Here is a 12,174-nt window from a genome sequence, read left to right as displayed (position 1 = left end):
GAAAGGTATGGTGCTCTCTGATGTTTGCTCATACAGTAAGAGATGCATTCGAATATCATAATGAAGGGTCATTACGATATTCAAATGCATCTCATATGTTGTATTTTAGGGGTCAAGCAGTAGAAGAACACCATTCCCCTCCATTTAAGTTTGACTTAGCAGTTTATTATTGTCAAAAGCACCGGGAGAGCCTAAAACAATTACAACTGTCCTCAGTCAGTTAGGGAACACTTGAGTATGTACTGGTTAGTGAGTGCAGAATCCTGGTTTGGAGGCCACTCAGTTTAAAAAGTGTGTGCCATCATTATTTTCTCCAGCCTGACACATAGCCTACCCTACGTTATTTATAAACACTGAGAGGCTGATGAACAATGCTGTAAATGACATCACTTAAGAGACAGGGCCTATCTTGGGAATGTTAAGATTTGACTCACATCTACTTCCATCTTAAAAGAAAAAAAAAAAATCCTACTTGCAACTTAACCTGTTCAAGTTCTTCAGTATCTTTGATTCTACTCTTATCCCAGTTTAGCTTCTTTTAGCTTGTTGTTTTGCATTTAATATATTCTGAAGTCTGAGCTGCTGGCATCTACCCGATAGGAGTTGGCGGAAAGCAAAACACAGCTAAAAGGAGCATGAATAATGGACTCATAAGTAAGTGTTTGTTTGCTAAAATGTTTGCTAGAAGAACTGCACAGTGGAAGTATTCTTATCCAAAATGTGGTGAGCCAAAAAGTCCAATTAACAAGTAGTTGAAGAGAGTTGCATCACTTTTACCTCCACTTTACAGTTAACATCGTCTGTCTGTACTATATTTCTTTCACATGATGTATAATTATGACCATAACTGCAGAGCTCCAACATATATATAATAACTGTGTACCCATCTGCTTTTTTTAGTTTACTCCATAGGGCCAAAGACTTACTATCAGTAATGCAGCTTTAAAGTCGTGCAAGTAAGTCAGGCGTACTTTAATAACACTATCGCTTGTTCTCAAAGCTTGTTTTGGCTTACAAATTAGTACTGACACACTAAAAACCCCTGGATACGCTTCATATTTTGTCCTCAATGAATTTCCATAGTTTGACGAACTTGACGTCAGCAGGACTTCGGTCGAACAAAACCCTCAATGTTTGACTGTCCAGGCGGTAAAAACAGGACTGAAAACTATCTGACAGCACCAACATCCTCTAAATAAGCCCTTCACATAATGTTCGGAGCCCGGGAATTACTACAAAAAACAAAATATTCTGATGAAATGACAGGAAATCGCCTCATTTTGTCGTACATCATTTTTTCTCAGCCACCTGGGTTGTACCATCGTGATGACCAGAAGGGGGTGTCTTTGCCATAAACGCGTATGCTATGGTGACTAACTAAGATTTATAAAGATCAAGAGGAGCAATATTTATTGATGGCTCTGTGTTGCATGTAAAGTTAATATTTCGACGTTGTAAGTTATTTAATTAAATAAGTCCTTTAAGAAAATACGCTGGCGCGCCCCTCCTCTGAAGGCGAGAGTGGTCTATACAGGAAGCATGTTCAACTGTTTGGGGAAATACCCATAAACAAACTGTCCTTACTGTCAACTTGAACGAGTGTTTCCTCTTTCGTGTCAGCAATTGCGAAAGCGAAAGACACGTTAAACATCCTCTCTTGAACAGACACGGTTCTCTAGTGTCTTTTGGATCTGCTGGAGCACAGTCTCGGTGTGTGTGACCCGGAGGGAGGACGTTTAGGCTTGGCAGGTTTTTGGTAGTATTGCATTGACTGTAGCTGCACCGCTTTGGGAAACAATGTCTGATTTAATTCTGCTGCTCCTTTGTGTCGTGCTCCTGGTGAGTTTGATGGTGACCATCGGGGGCTTCCTGCTGTACTCGGGACTACTGTCTGACGTGATTATAAAGACTGGGCCACCTCCTGTCAGAAATGTTACCATTGCTTATAAATTTCAAGAGGGATCATACAAGGACTGCGGTGCAGCCTACACAGAGAGCTGCAGCCTTGGGCCAAAGCTGAGCTCCATCGGTGTCTTCTACGATGACCCCAAGCAGGTGAGACTCCAGGACTCAACACCTGTTAATCTAATTACACAGCACTGAGTCTGTGTTTACACTTGACCTCATGACATAACCACGAACCCCAGTGTACTTTGTTTCCTGATAAGATGTTACAGTTAGTCAGATATGCTCTGTTTAACCTGAACACAGTCATAAAGGTCACACACAGGGGCTGATGTTAAAAGCTTAGATTTAAACCATTTCAGTGAGTATCTTATGAGGTGTGACTGTGTGTGCGGTGTACCTAGCAACACTCATGTTATAAGGCCATGGAGATATGAAAGTATAATGCAAATAGGGCTATAAAATGTCATAAAATTGTAAAGATTTCCATTACAGGTTTCCCAGTGACCAGCATTGCTTTTTTTGTCCAGTCCAATCCAACAATATATGTCACACTGTCGTATATGACAAAGAAAAGCTAACATTTGAGAAGCTAAAACCAGCAGATGTTTTGCATTTTTGCTTTAAAGGTGCCACATATAAGAATTTTGGTTTAAAATATTTAACAATTACCTAAAACATTCAACAACGTGACATCTATGTATTGTGTTGCAGAGATATATACCGAAGTTAGCATGCGAACCAGCTAGCCCCGGCCTGTCCTTTATCTTAAAAACCACTCCGAGCTCCCAGTCAGGACTGCTGGCTGGTCTCGACCGCTAGACGCACAGCTAAATGAGCCAGGTATCTAACGGCAGCAACAGCTAGCAGTTAGCAGCAGTTACTGGTTAATCAGGCAATATGCTGCCCCCTATTTGTTTGGAGTGACCTTGCTTCAGCGAGTGGTCAATTCTTATATATTGCGCCTTTAAACTCGACTAAAATGACAATTCTCGAAATTATTGCTGATTAATTTTTCTATCCTCACACTAATCATTTGGCTCTAAATTATTGTTTTGTTTTACAATCTAAGTGAGTTTTTCTAGTGATTGTGTACTTAGCAACAGTCTTGGATATATAACACGTGTAATGCACTGTCTAACTAAGTAATTTGGTATAACTGAGCATGCATGGCTTAAGGGGTTAAATGTACAAGCAGCCTTTTGAAGGAACGGAGCCTGAATGATGAAACCAGTCAGCTGTTCAATGCCACGTTGCACTGTTGATACTTTTTTCCCCTCTCGTCTGTGGTTCCAGGGTGGTTCAGCATTTGTCTGCCTCTGACTCAAAGATGGTAACCAGGCTCAAACTAGAAGAGAGGAAAACTCAGCCTCTTCACGTGTGTCTAAAGAGAGCTGCTAGATGTCTGTAAAAGTACACTTTATGATTTAGTTGAAATGGTTGTGAAATTACGGTTACAATCCAGCTGTTAGAAGCAACGAGTCCCCTTTCGTCATCCTGATCCTCATCCAAAACCAAATTTTGTATAAATAGGTCTTTCTCTCTGATGGGATCTGTGGTTTCATTCCGCTGTTCATCACGAGTTGTGTTTTTAGTCAACAAGAGATGTCTGCACAACAGCTGCTTGTTAGACGAGAATGTTTATCGAGTTCCCAGCTGATAGAGGAAGAGTACACACACACATATGGTGTGCAGTATGATAACATCTCTCAAAGGCAGACTAAGGCCTATTCATGGCTCATTCCATGACTTAACAACAAATTTAACCGTGCAGCATGGTTTGCTCTTTGATTAGCTTATATTGTGTTAGATCTGCTGACGTTTCAGTGCTGAGTGTTTTATGGTTGGGTGAGTTAAGCCATCTGACAAACAATATGGCAAAATAGAGGCTTTGGGCAGATCAGCCAAAAGTTGGACAGCCTAGTTAATACTATTTTGTTTTCTGTCTGTCTGTCTGACTGTCCGTCTGTCCGTCTTTCTGTCTGTCACATAACAATATCAACAAAATGCTGTACAAGACATACATAAGGCGAGAAACTTATTACATGAAGATTAGAAAACAAGTGTTTTATGGTTTCTGACACTTCATGATGTAACACATGAGAAGTCTGCATTAAAAATGCCTAAAAACAACCAGACCTTTTTGTTAAGTTTGTCCCAAATGTTTCCAACAATGTTCAAACCCATAGAAATCCACAGCTTTACTCAAGGTCACAGTGCGTTTCATTTGGTCGCTTGTCACCACAGGACCATTTGCATTTATTCACATTACTCGTGCAAGTGTTCATTTGCCCCAAACAACCAAATTACTTTACTGTACATTAGCCACAGAATAACCGAGGGTATGTATGAGTTTGAATTCAGGGGCTTGCCACTGAACTCGGCACTTACCAGACACTTGGTGAGTGCCCCTCTCCTCTCTGTAATGTTACCTTCATGAAGTAAATTAAACTTTACAGGACATAAACACACACCAAACACTTTGCTGATCACTGCTGTAGTTAGATTGATAAACGGGAGTGAAGATGAATCCTCTTTTTCATCCCCAAAATTATTAAATAATCACTGAGCTCTCTTTCCGTCGCTAAATGTCTTCAGATCAGAGCCGATGTGACTCTAGGTGTTTATTCCTCCAGAAGGTCTGGCTCTGCACTCGGCTCTCTCTTACAGAGCTAACAAAGCAAGATCAGATGAAAATAAACAATAAAAATAGGTATAAACAGCAACAATTGCAACAAGAAAAACAAACAAATAAACAAACAAAAATTGTTTGACAGCAATACAGTAAAACATTAACACGGATACCAGCGAAGTGAGCCCAAAACAAAAGCCAGCCTTAAAAGATAGGTCTTAGCTACTTTTTAAAAGGATTTAGCTGTTGTAAGATCAAAGGGGAGAATGTTCCACAGTTCATAAAAACCAAAGCATATGATAACGTGCTCTCTTCTACTGTGACATGCAGCGTTCAGTCATGCCCAGCTACTGAGCCAAAACATAATTTCTCCTTTGTGGAAGAAAGAATGTGGCACACTGGCAGCACTTTGTGTTTGTCTTTCTGCTTAGCTCTGCCAGTTTCTCTGTACCACGCTGTCCTTTTTTAAGTAAAGGCTTTTAGTGGAAACCCTGACTGACTGTGACTCATACCAGTGGAAAGTTACGGCAATAGGCTCATTTAAGAGCTTTTAAAACTTCTCTGCTGGTGTCAGAATTTGTGGATCATAAGGGACCATTGTAGGATTGTTCAGATGTCTTGGCAGGGAACAGAGAGGGTTCCTCATGGATTGATGACACTGTCCTGACGTCTTTTGTCTATTTTGTCTATGAGCTGAAGATTTATGGACCTCCGACTTCCTTGTAGAAATCAAATAGACATTACAGAAATAAATTAAGCGTGAAAAGGTTATGATTAACTGATTCAAAGTGTAGGACCCCAAACTGCAAATGTTCCATCAGCCTTTGACTTCCTGAACTGGGAAGATTAAGAAAGGCTTGGTCCACTGACTCAGAGAATAAGAGCCCAGTCATCCTCATAGTTCAACATTTTTACTTGTTAAGTTGAATTAAAGCCAGTGGTGGAGTGATAATGGCATACAGTAAGCTTTAAATGCTTGAATTACCCTCAATCACTGCAGCTACCAAGGGCTGTAATCATAGCTGTTTGATCTGTTTTCAATGTTTGTTTTGTGACCTGAGCATTTGTTGCCCGTCTTAGTTTACAAAAGCCTAGAGTCTGTTTACTCACCAGTAACAACACACAGCCATGATTCAAAAAAGTTGAGGTGCTGTGTAAAATAAAATATGATAATTCGCTCATCCTTTTTCACATTTAGTCAATTAAAAACAGTACCCAGACGGTAGGTTTAATGTTTTACCTCATGATTTTAATCCATTTTGGTAAATATATGCTTATTCTGAATTTGTTACGGGAAACACGTTGGAACAGGGGCAACAGAAAACTGGGAAATATGAAAACACCTGTTGGGAACAGGTTGGTTGGCCAAAGTGAGGCCCGTGGGCCATCTTGGGCCCACAATAAGTTTCACTTCGGCCTGCCAGATGTTTCTCTGGGAAAAAAAAAAAAATTGGTGCAACATGTGAGAATTTCAGTTGAAAACAATCAAAAATTAACTAGAATTATCAGCTGAATGTGCAGTATAATGTTGAAGTGACGTCTACTGAAGTTAGCATGCTAACTCCAGGTGCTCACAGTCTGGACCTCTAGCTGCACAGCTACCTGAGCTAACTAGCTAAAGGCAGCTACTGTTAGCGGCATTAAGCGCTTCCTCTGGTGATATGCTGACCCCCCCCCTTTGCTTTGAGTATGAATTGCGAAAGGCAAATTTTTACATATTGAACATTTACATAACTATGATATAAATAACTGTTTATGATGTCTTTGGCCCGGACCCTGTCATTAAGTTTCAGTTTTGGCCCTCCCAGAGCAAAGGTTTGGGCACTCGTGGTACAAAGGATATAACTTACGAGGTCAGGAGCCGTCGTCGCTAAACAAAGTTAGTTTAATTATGAGTTACACAGTGTCCCAGCGTTTTTGTAATCGGGGTTGTAAGTAAACTGAAAATGGGAGAGATGCCATACGGCTAACCTTTGGAAGATGGAATTTGTAGTTAAAGGATAACTACCGTTTTTTACAACCTGTACCTTATTTCTAGGAAAATATATGATCATTTACTCACCCAGATAACTTTGGTGTCATTTGGAGTCGTTCGGACGAAATTAGATCCAGTGTAGCGCCGATATATCCATATAATGCGAGTGACGGGGCACCGACACACAGCCTCTATATAATGCATTATCTGCCATGAAACTAGTTCATTTCAGCAATATTTTGTCATGATACGGTAGTGCTATTCCCCTCTGAGTCCGGGCTCGTCTGTTATCAACATCCGGGGTCAAACTAGCAGCAGCAGCTACAGGTAAACAAGCCGGCTGTGGTGGGTGCGCGCGCAGCTCAGAGATGACATCTTCCAGGTCAGAGGTAGTAGATCAACTTACAGACCCCGGATGTTGATAACGGACAAGCCCGGACTCAGAGGGGAATAGCACTAGCATATCATGATGAAATATTGGTGAAATGAACTAGTTTCGCGGCAGATAATGCTCATAGAGGCTGCGCTTCGGTGCCTGGATCACTCGCATTATATGGATATACGCGGCGCTCCACTGGATCTAATTTCGTCCGAACGACGCCAAATGACACCAAAGTTATCTGGGTGAGTAAATGATCATATATTTTGCTAGAAATAAGGTCCAGGTTGTAAAAAACGGTAGTTATCCTTTAATAATAATATTTGTTTTTATGTGTAAAATGCAGTAATTAAAGAATAAATATGGGCACACCATTCTAACTGAGATGTTTAAAAAGGTCTAGAAGGTCAACTCTGAGTTATTTGACTAATTTACAGTGGATTTTGCAACTTGCTATGTTTAGACTTGACCTTAATATTTGTGGTGGCCACTTCATCCAGTGTAAGCAGCAGCCTGCTCTTTTCACTCTGCTGCCATGCACTCATCAAAAGTGTTCAGTAATGTGTGTAATATTGATACAGACCAGTCAAATCCCCAGTCCAGAATGAAAAAAAAAAAATCCTGTTATTCCTGTCAGGAGTCCTTTGAGGAAAAATCAACACTGACAAATCAATATTTGAGTTTTTTTGAAATGCGTTGATGTATTTTTCTGCATCCAATGTCATTCTAGCAGAGCTGAATTTATTGAAAATGAATGATTAATTGATGCTTTCTCGCTTGCATGTTGTCCACAACAGTTCTCATTGATGCAGTCGCAGCCAGAATCCCCTTCCATTCAGTTTTCTAACACTTAAACTAACACAGAAGGACTCATATACCACTAAAACGGTTCTGAAGTTTTTGGGAACATCTAAATGTGTTGCATTGGAGCATTAAATCAGATAATATTGTTAATTAAGTACACTCAGTATTAAAGCTGTAAACCATACACTGGATGTTGTCAGCCTGTTTGCTTACTGCACACTGCTGCCACTAGATGGCAGTCTTAGCATTGAAATTGAGTTTTCTTAGAGGTGGGCACACGTTGATCTTCATACTTAATTTATCACCATGGCATAAGCAGTGCGAGTCAGCCTCTTATAATTCATTCAGTCAAAATTGAATTTCATTATATTAGAATACATTTTCAAACCTACTCAAGTGGCTGTGTGGTAATTGGTCACTGTGACACTACACCAGTGCTTTTCATTCCTGGATTCAGAGTAGAGCTGTTTTTTTTAAAACAAATTGCAGTCATTTGCATTCACCCCGCGTCCAAGTTGTAATATAGTCTTTATTTAATGACTGCGATGAAAACCAGCAGGTCCGTGTGTCCTTCAAAACCAACTACACCGACGGATCAAATTAATCACTGAATACGGAAAAAGCAGGCTTCTGTTATAGTGACATATCTGCTGTCGTATATCAAGTCAGGCAGCTCTTTGTGGACCATTTGATTTCACTGGTCTGCACTGGTAAAGGTGGCTGGCTGACATCCTCACCTCACTCAGCTGAGACACCCCAGGCAACACCAATTAGCACTAAATCAAGCTGCTCTTCTTGATGCGTCTAGCTTGTGTACGTCCACTCATGCATGCCTGTGTTTGCATGTACGCTCATAATTGCCATCACTTATTATCTGAAAGGCCAGAGGGATTGAACAGTTTAGCAGTTTGCCTCACAGGGGTCAACTCAGCTGGACGGTGACCCACAGCATTGGAGGTTACACTTAAAACTCAACAAAACAACTCGAGGCAGAGTTGCCTCAGGCTCTGCTGTAATGGAGCTTTGACACGAGTACTGAACAAATCCCAGACTGGATAAAGTACAAAATAAATCATTGAATTCCTTGGCCCTAGGTCTCTGTTGTGTTGGAGAATGGCAAGGAGTAAAAAAAAAAAAAAAAAAAAATCCACCTGCAGGCTGCCTGTCTGCGAGGAATCTCCAGAGCAAAAGTCATTAATGAGAGTGGGCAGCAGTGAATACTCAGAGGCCGGTGTGTATGTCAGGAAATAACTACCAGAGAGTAAGAAACTCAAACATAAATGCCAGTTTACTGTCTCAGTAGAATTAGTAGCTCGTAAAAAATTATGGATAGACAATTTATTTAGCCATTACGCCGTATACAGTACAGTGGGGCTGCAACTAAAGATCATTTTAACGATTACTGTTTAATCATTTAGTCTATGAAATATGTAAAAAAAAAACAACAAAACTGCTTCTTTTGTCCAGCCGACAGAGTCCAAAACCCAAAGACTCTTTTTTTTTTTACTATCATAAATGACAAAGAACAGTCAAGAAGCTGGACCAGAAAGTGTTTTGACATTTGCTTGGAAATGACCCTGATAACATGTTGTGTTCGTAATGAGGCTAAACTAGTGCTGCTGTTTGGTTCATCACTCTGATCCACTGAATTCCCCACTTTGTTTTAGCTTCTGGAGCGAACCCATTCATGGCTCCCCATGACAGGTAGGAGAAAATGAAATGTCATGTGTAGACGTATATGGGAGCGGCAGTGAGAGATGAGGCGAGCTGTGGGGCTGCCTTGGAAGAGGGGTCTAAATTGGTAGGAGTCTGACTCACCTTGAGAGTCTTGCAGTGCTCCAATTCATCAATCGGAATTTCAGATCAGAGCAGCGAGCATCGGCGCACTCCCAGTCAAATTTATTAGCATTTTACTGCCGCTTGTCTGTCGGTCGACAGCAACAACATGAAAGGGGGGCTTCTGGCAAGGAGTTGCCGCTTTTAAAGGTGGATATAAAATGAGAAATAAATACGCTGATGCTCTGAAGTCTGGTCCCACAGGTCTACAAGTCAATATTATGCAAGATTGTGGACATGCTGGCTCTCCCTATAGTAAAAGCACCCCATTAATGTTTATGTATGTCTCTATAGTGAGTGAGATACTGCAAACCCACACTATAAAAAAACGATAACATGTAGGGAGGCAACAGTCGATGTAAAATTACAGCAAAATACTGTACATAATTTAAATATGATTTACAGCTTTCCACCGTATTCTGATTCTTTGTCATTTTAATAGAATTAAAAATGTTATTTGTTTGAAAACATTTTTAAAAGGTAATAAGATTAAGAAATACTACATACATACATTTAAAGTCTAAACTTTGAATGTGGCTATCTTTTAAATAACAGCGTAATTATGTCATTTCATAAAATTTACTGTCTTCTAAATCTGATTAAATATCTTCTACGTAGGTAATCTGCCAGTAAATGTTCTTCCTGTGTACTTGCATGGACAGCAGTTTAGCATTGATTAATCTGCCAACAAACTATTACAATGTAGTGTTTATCCACCAAAGCTTGCTGTTATAGCACTGGATTTTACTCTAACCCTAACTGGTGCTGCAACTGCAAGAAGTAGCTTTTACAGTGCCAACTTTTTCATGACATTCAACGTAAGGGAGATGAGTACAAGGTTCTTATTTTAAGATGGTTTCAATAAATGTAACCACCCACCTCACCAATGGTAGGAGTGACAATAACAGATATCAGCCAGGATGACACCAACAAAAAGTAATATTTGCATTTTGGAACATAAAAAACAAACTTGACAAACTACTCTGCACATTGCATGATGGGAAAAGTGGGTCGTCTTTGGCCACACTACTCTCAGCACTGCAGCAGATTACGTATCACAGAGCAGAACAAAGTGGTTTGAGGCAGGAGGTGTCTTCACAGTAAAGATGTTTAGTAGTTAAATACATCAACATCCAATCATTTCCCCTTTTCAAAATAACTCTAATATAAGCCTGTGCTGTCCCTGAAAGCTATCATGTCAGACATGCCAGCTGTAGTATGTCAGTACAGTAATGTAGCCGATAGAAACTTATGGATCAGAGCATCTCTTCCCACTCATTCTGCAGCTCAGTGGTACAACTGTGTGATGGTGGTGGTTTGAGTCTGTTGAGTGTTGACTTCACGCTACGTTGTTACCTAATTGGTAAGATGCAGTGCTGGAAAGTCAATGAACAACTTCCCCCTGTGACAACGTGATTATCATACTTGGTACATTAGCTAGCTAGCTAACTGCATTTGCTATGTTCAGACCTTGTCAGCTGAATGGAAGCTTATAACTTATCAGTAATGTTGCACATATTCACACCAAACTGATGTGTTAATGCTTCTCAACCAGAAAACGGAAAATGACTGTGTTTTTACACTGATAACTAATAATGTTACACTCGTAAAAATTGTGTTATTAAACTGTGGATTCTTGTAATTTAAAGACGTTGATTGTACTTTACAGAAGGTATTTTCTCTCATTTTGAAAAAAGATATATTTTTTTACAGTGCATAAGGCAGAAATCTATCAAATGGACGGCTGCTTTTTAATCCTGGAACTGTTGTAAGTGTATTTTTAGGATGCCATCTTGATCTCTTTCCACAAACTGTGTAGAGAGAGAAAGACATTACTCTACAAGCTGACATGTTACGATTAGTCAGTGAAACAAGATGGTGAAGAATGCCTTTAAATCTTCTGCACCATCAATCCTGTGACATGTATTGGCTCTTCACCCTGTCTTATGATGCGCAGGATATTGGATTACACAGACGAATATTTATCAGAGCAGCTTTCACAGAGCAAGGAGGTGGAGAAGGAGAGTTGAAGATTTGTAGAGAAGGAAGTGAGCCTATGCAGAGAGGAGGCAGGAATTGATTCATATGTCCTATTGGACAAGATTATCTCCCTGCTCTGTGACATCTGGCTGGAGGAGTGCCACACTGTGTCCAGCTGGCGAAGGAGCGGTGAACCAGCTCAACAACTGTGGCGAAGGAAAACTGTGTCCTGCCTCCCTCAAGCAGGCTGCTTATCCTCGCCAGTAATTATACATGCCAGAACTCCCAGGATGCCATGTGTAATTACCAGCTAAGTCTGAGAACAGCCTAAAGGCACCGAGCTGTGCTTGGTGAAAGAGAGTGAGTGAGTGAGAGAGAGACCGAAAAAAAAAGATTTCCACTGGCTTCTGACTCAAGGGGGCAATGGGCCTCACGCCTCATCACTACAGCGGATAGATAATGTGATTTGGGTGCTTGAGGGTCCCCACCTTCCATAGAAGAACATATTGATCTTTGTAATTCGATACATTTTAATTTGCCATCTTCAAGTTGATTAATATTATATCAGTTAGTGTGACGGTTGGTTATTCTTTGTGCCCAAATTATAAAGTGATCTTGCTTCATGATTTTGCTTTAAGTGCATCTGTTTGGCATTAGGGCTGG

At 40.4% G+C, this 12,174-nt stretch overlaps 1 protein-coding gene across 1 annotated transcript in view; it reads left to right on the top strand.

The window, feature by feature from the left end:
* The first annotated feature begins 1,537 nt into the window (after positions 1 to 1,537).
* tex264a (testis expressed 264, ER-phagy receptor a) overlaps positions 1,538 to 12,174 on the top strand; it is a 77,700-nt gene continuing 67,063 nt past the window's right edge. Inside the window, exon 1 of the mRNA XM_084348194.1 lies at positions 1,538 to 2,055. Within this exon, the coding sequence (XP_084204320.1) occupies positions 1,798 to 2,055 (258 nt within the window). The 5' untranslated portion in view covers positions 1,538 to 1,797. The remainder of the gene's footprint in view (positions 2,056 to 12,174) is intronic.

This window comes from Pagrus pagrus (genome assembly GCF_965226575.1).
Source record: "Pagrus pagrus genome assembly, chromosome: 3".
NCBI classification, from domain to species: domain Eukaryota; kingdom Metazoa; phylum Chordata; class Actinopteri; order Spariformes; family Sparidae; genus Pagrus; species Pagrus pagrus.
Note: the sequence above shows the minus strand (reverse complement) of the source record. Positions and strands in the feature narration are given on the sequence as shown.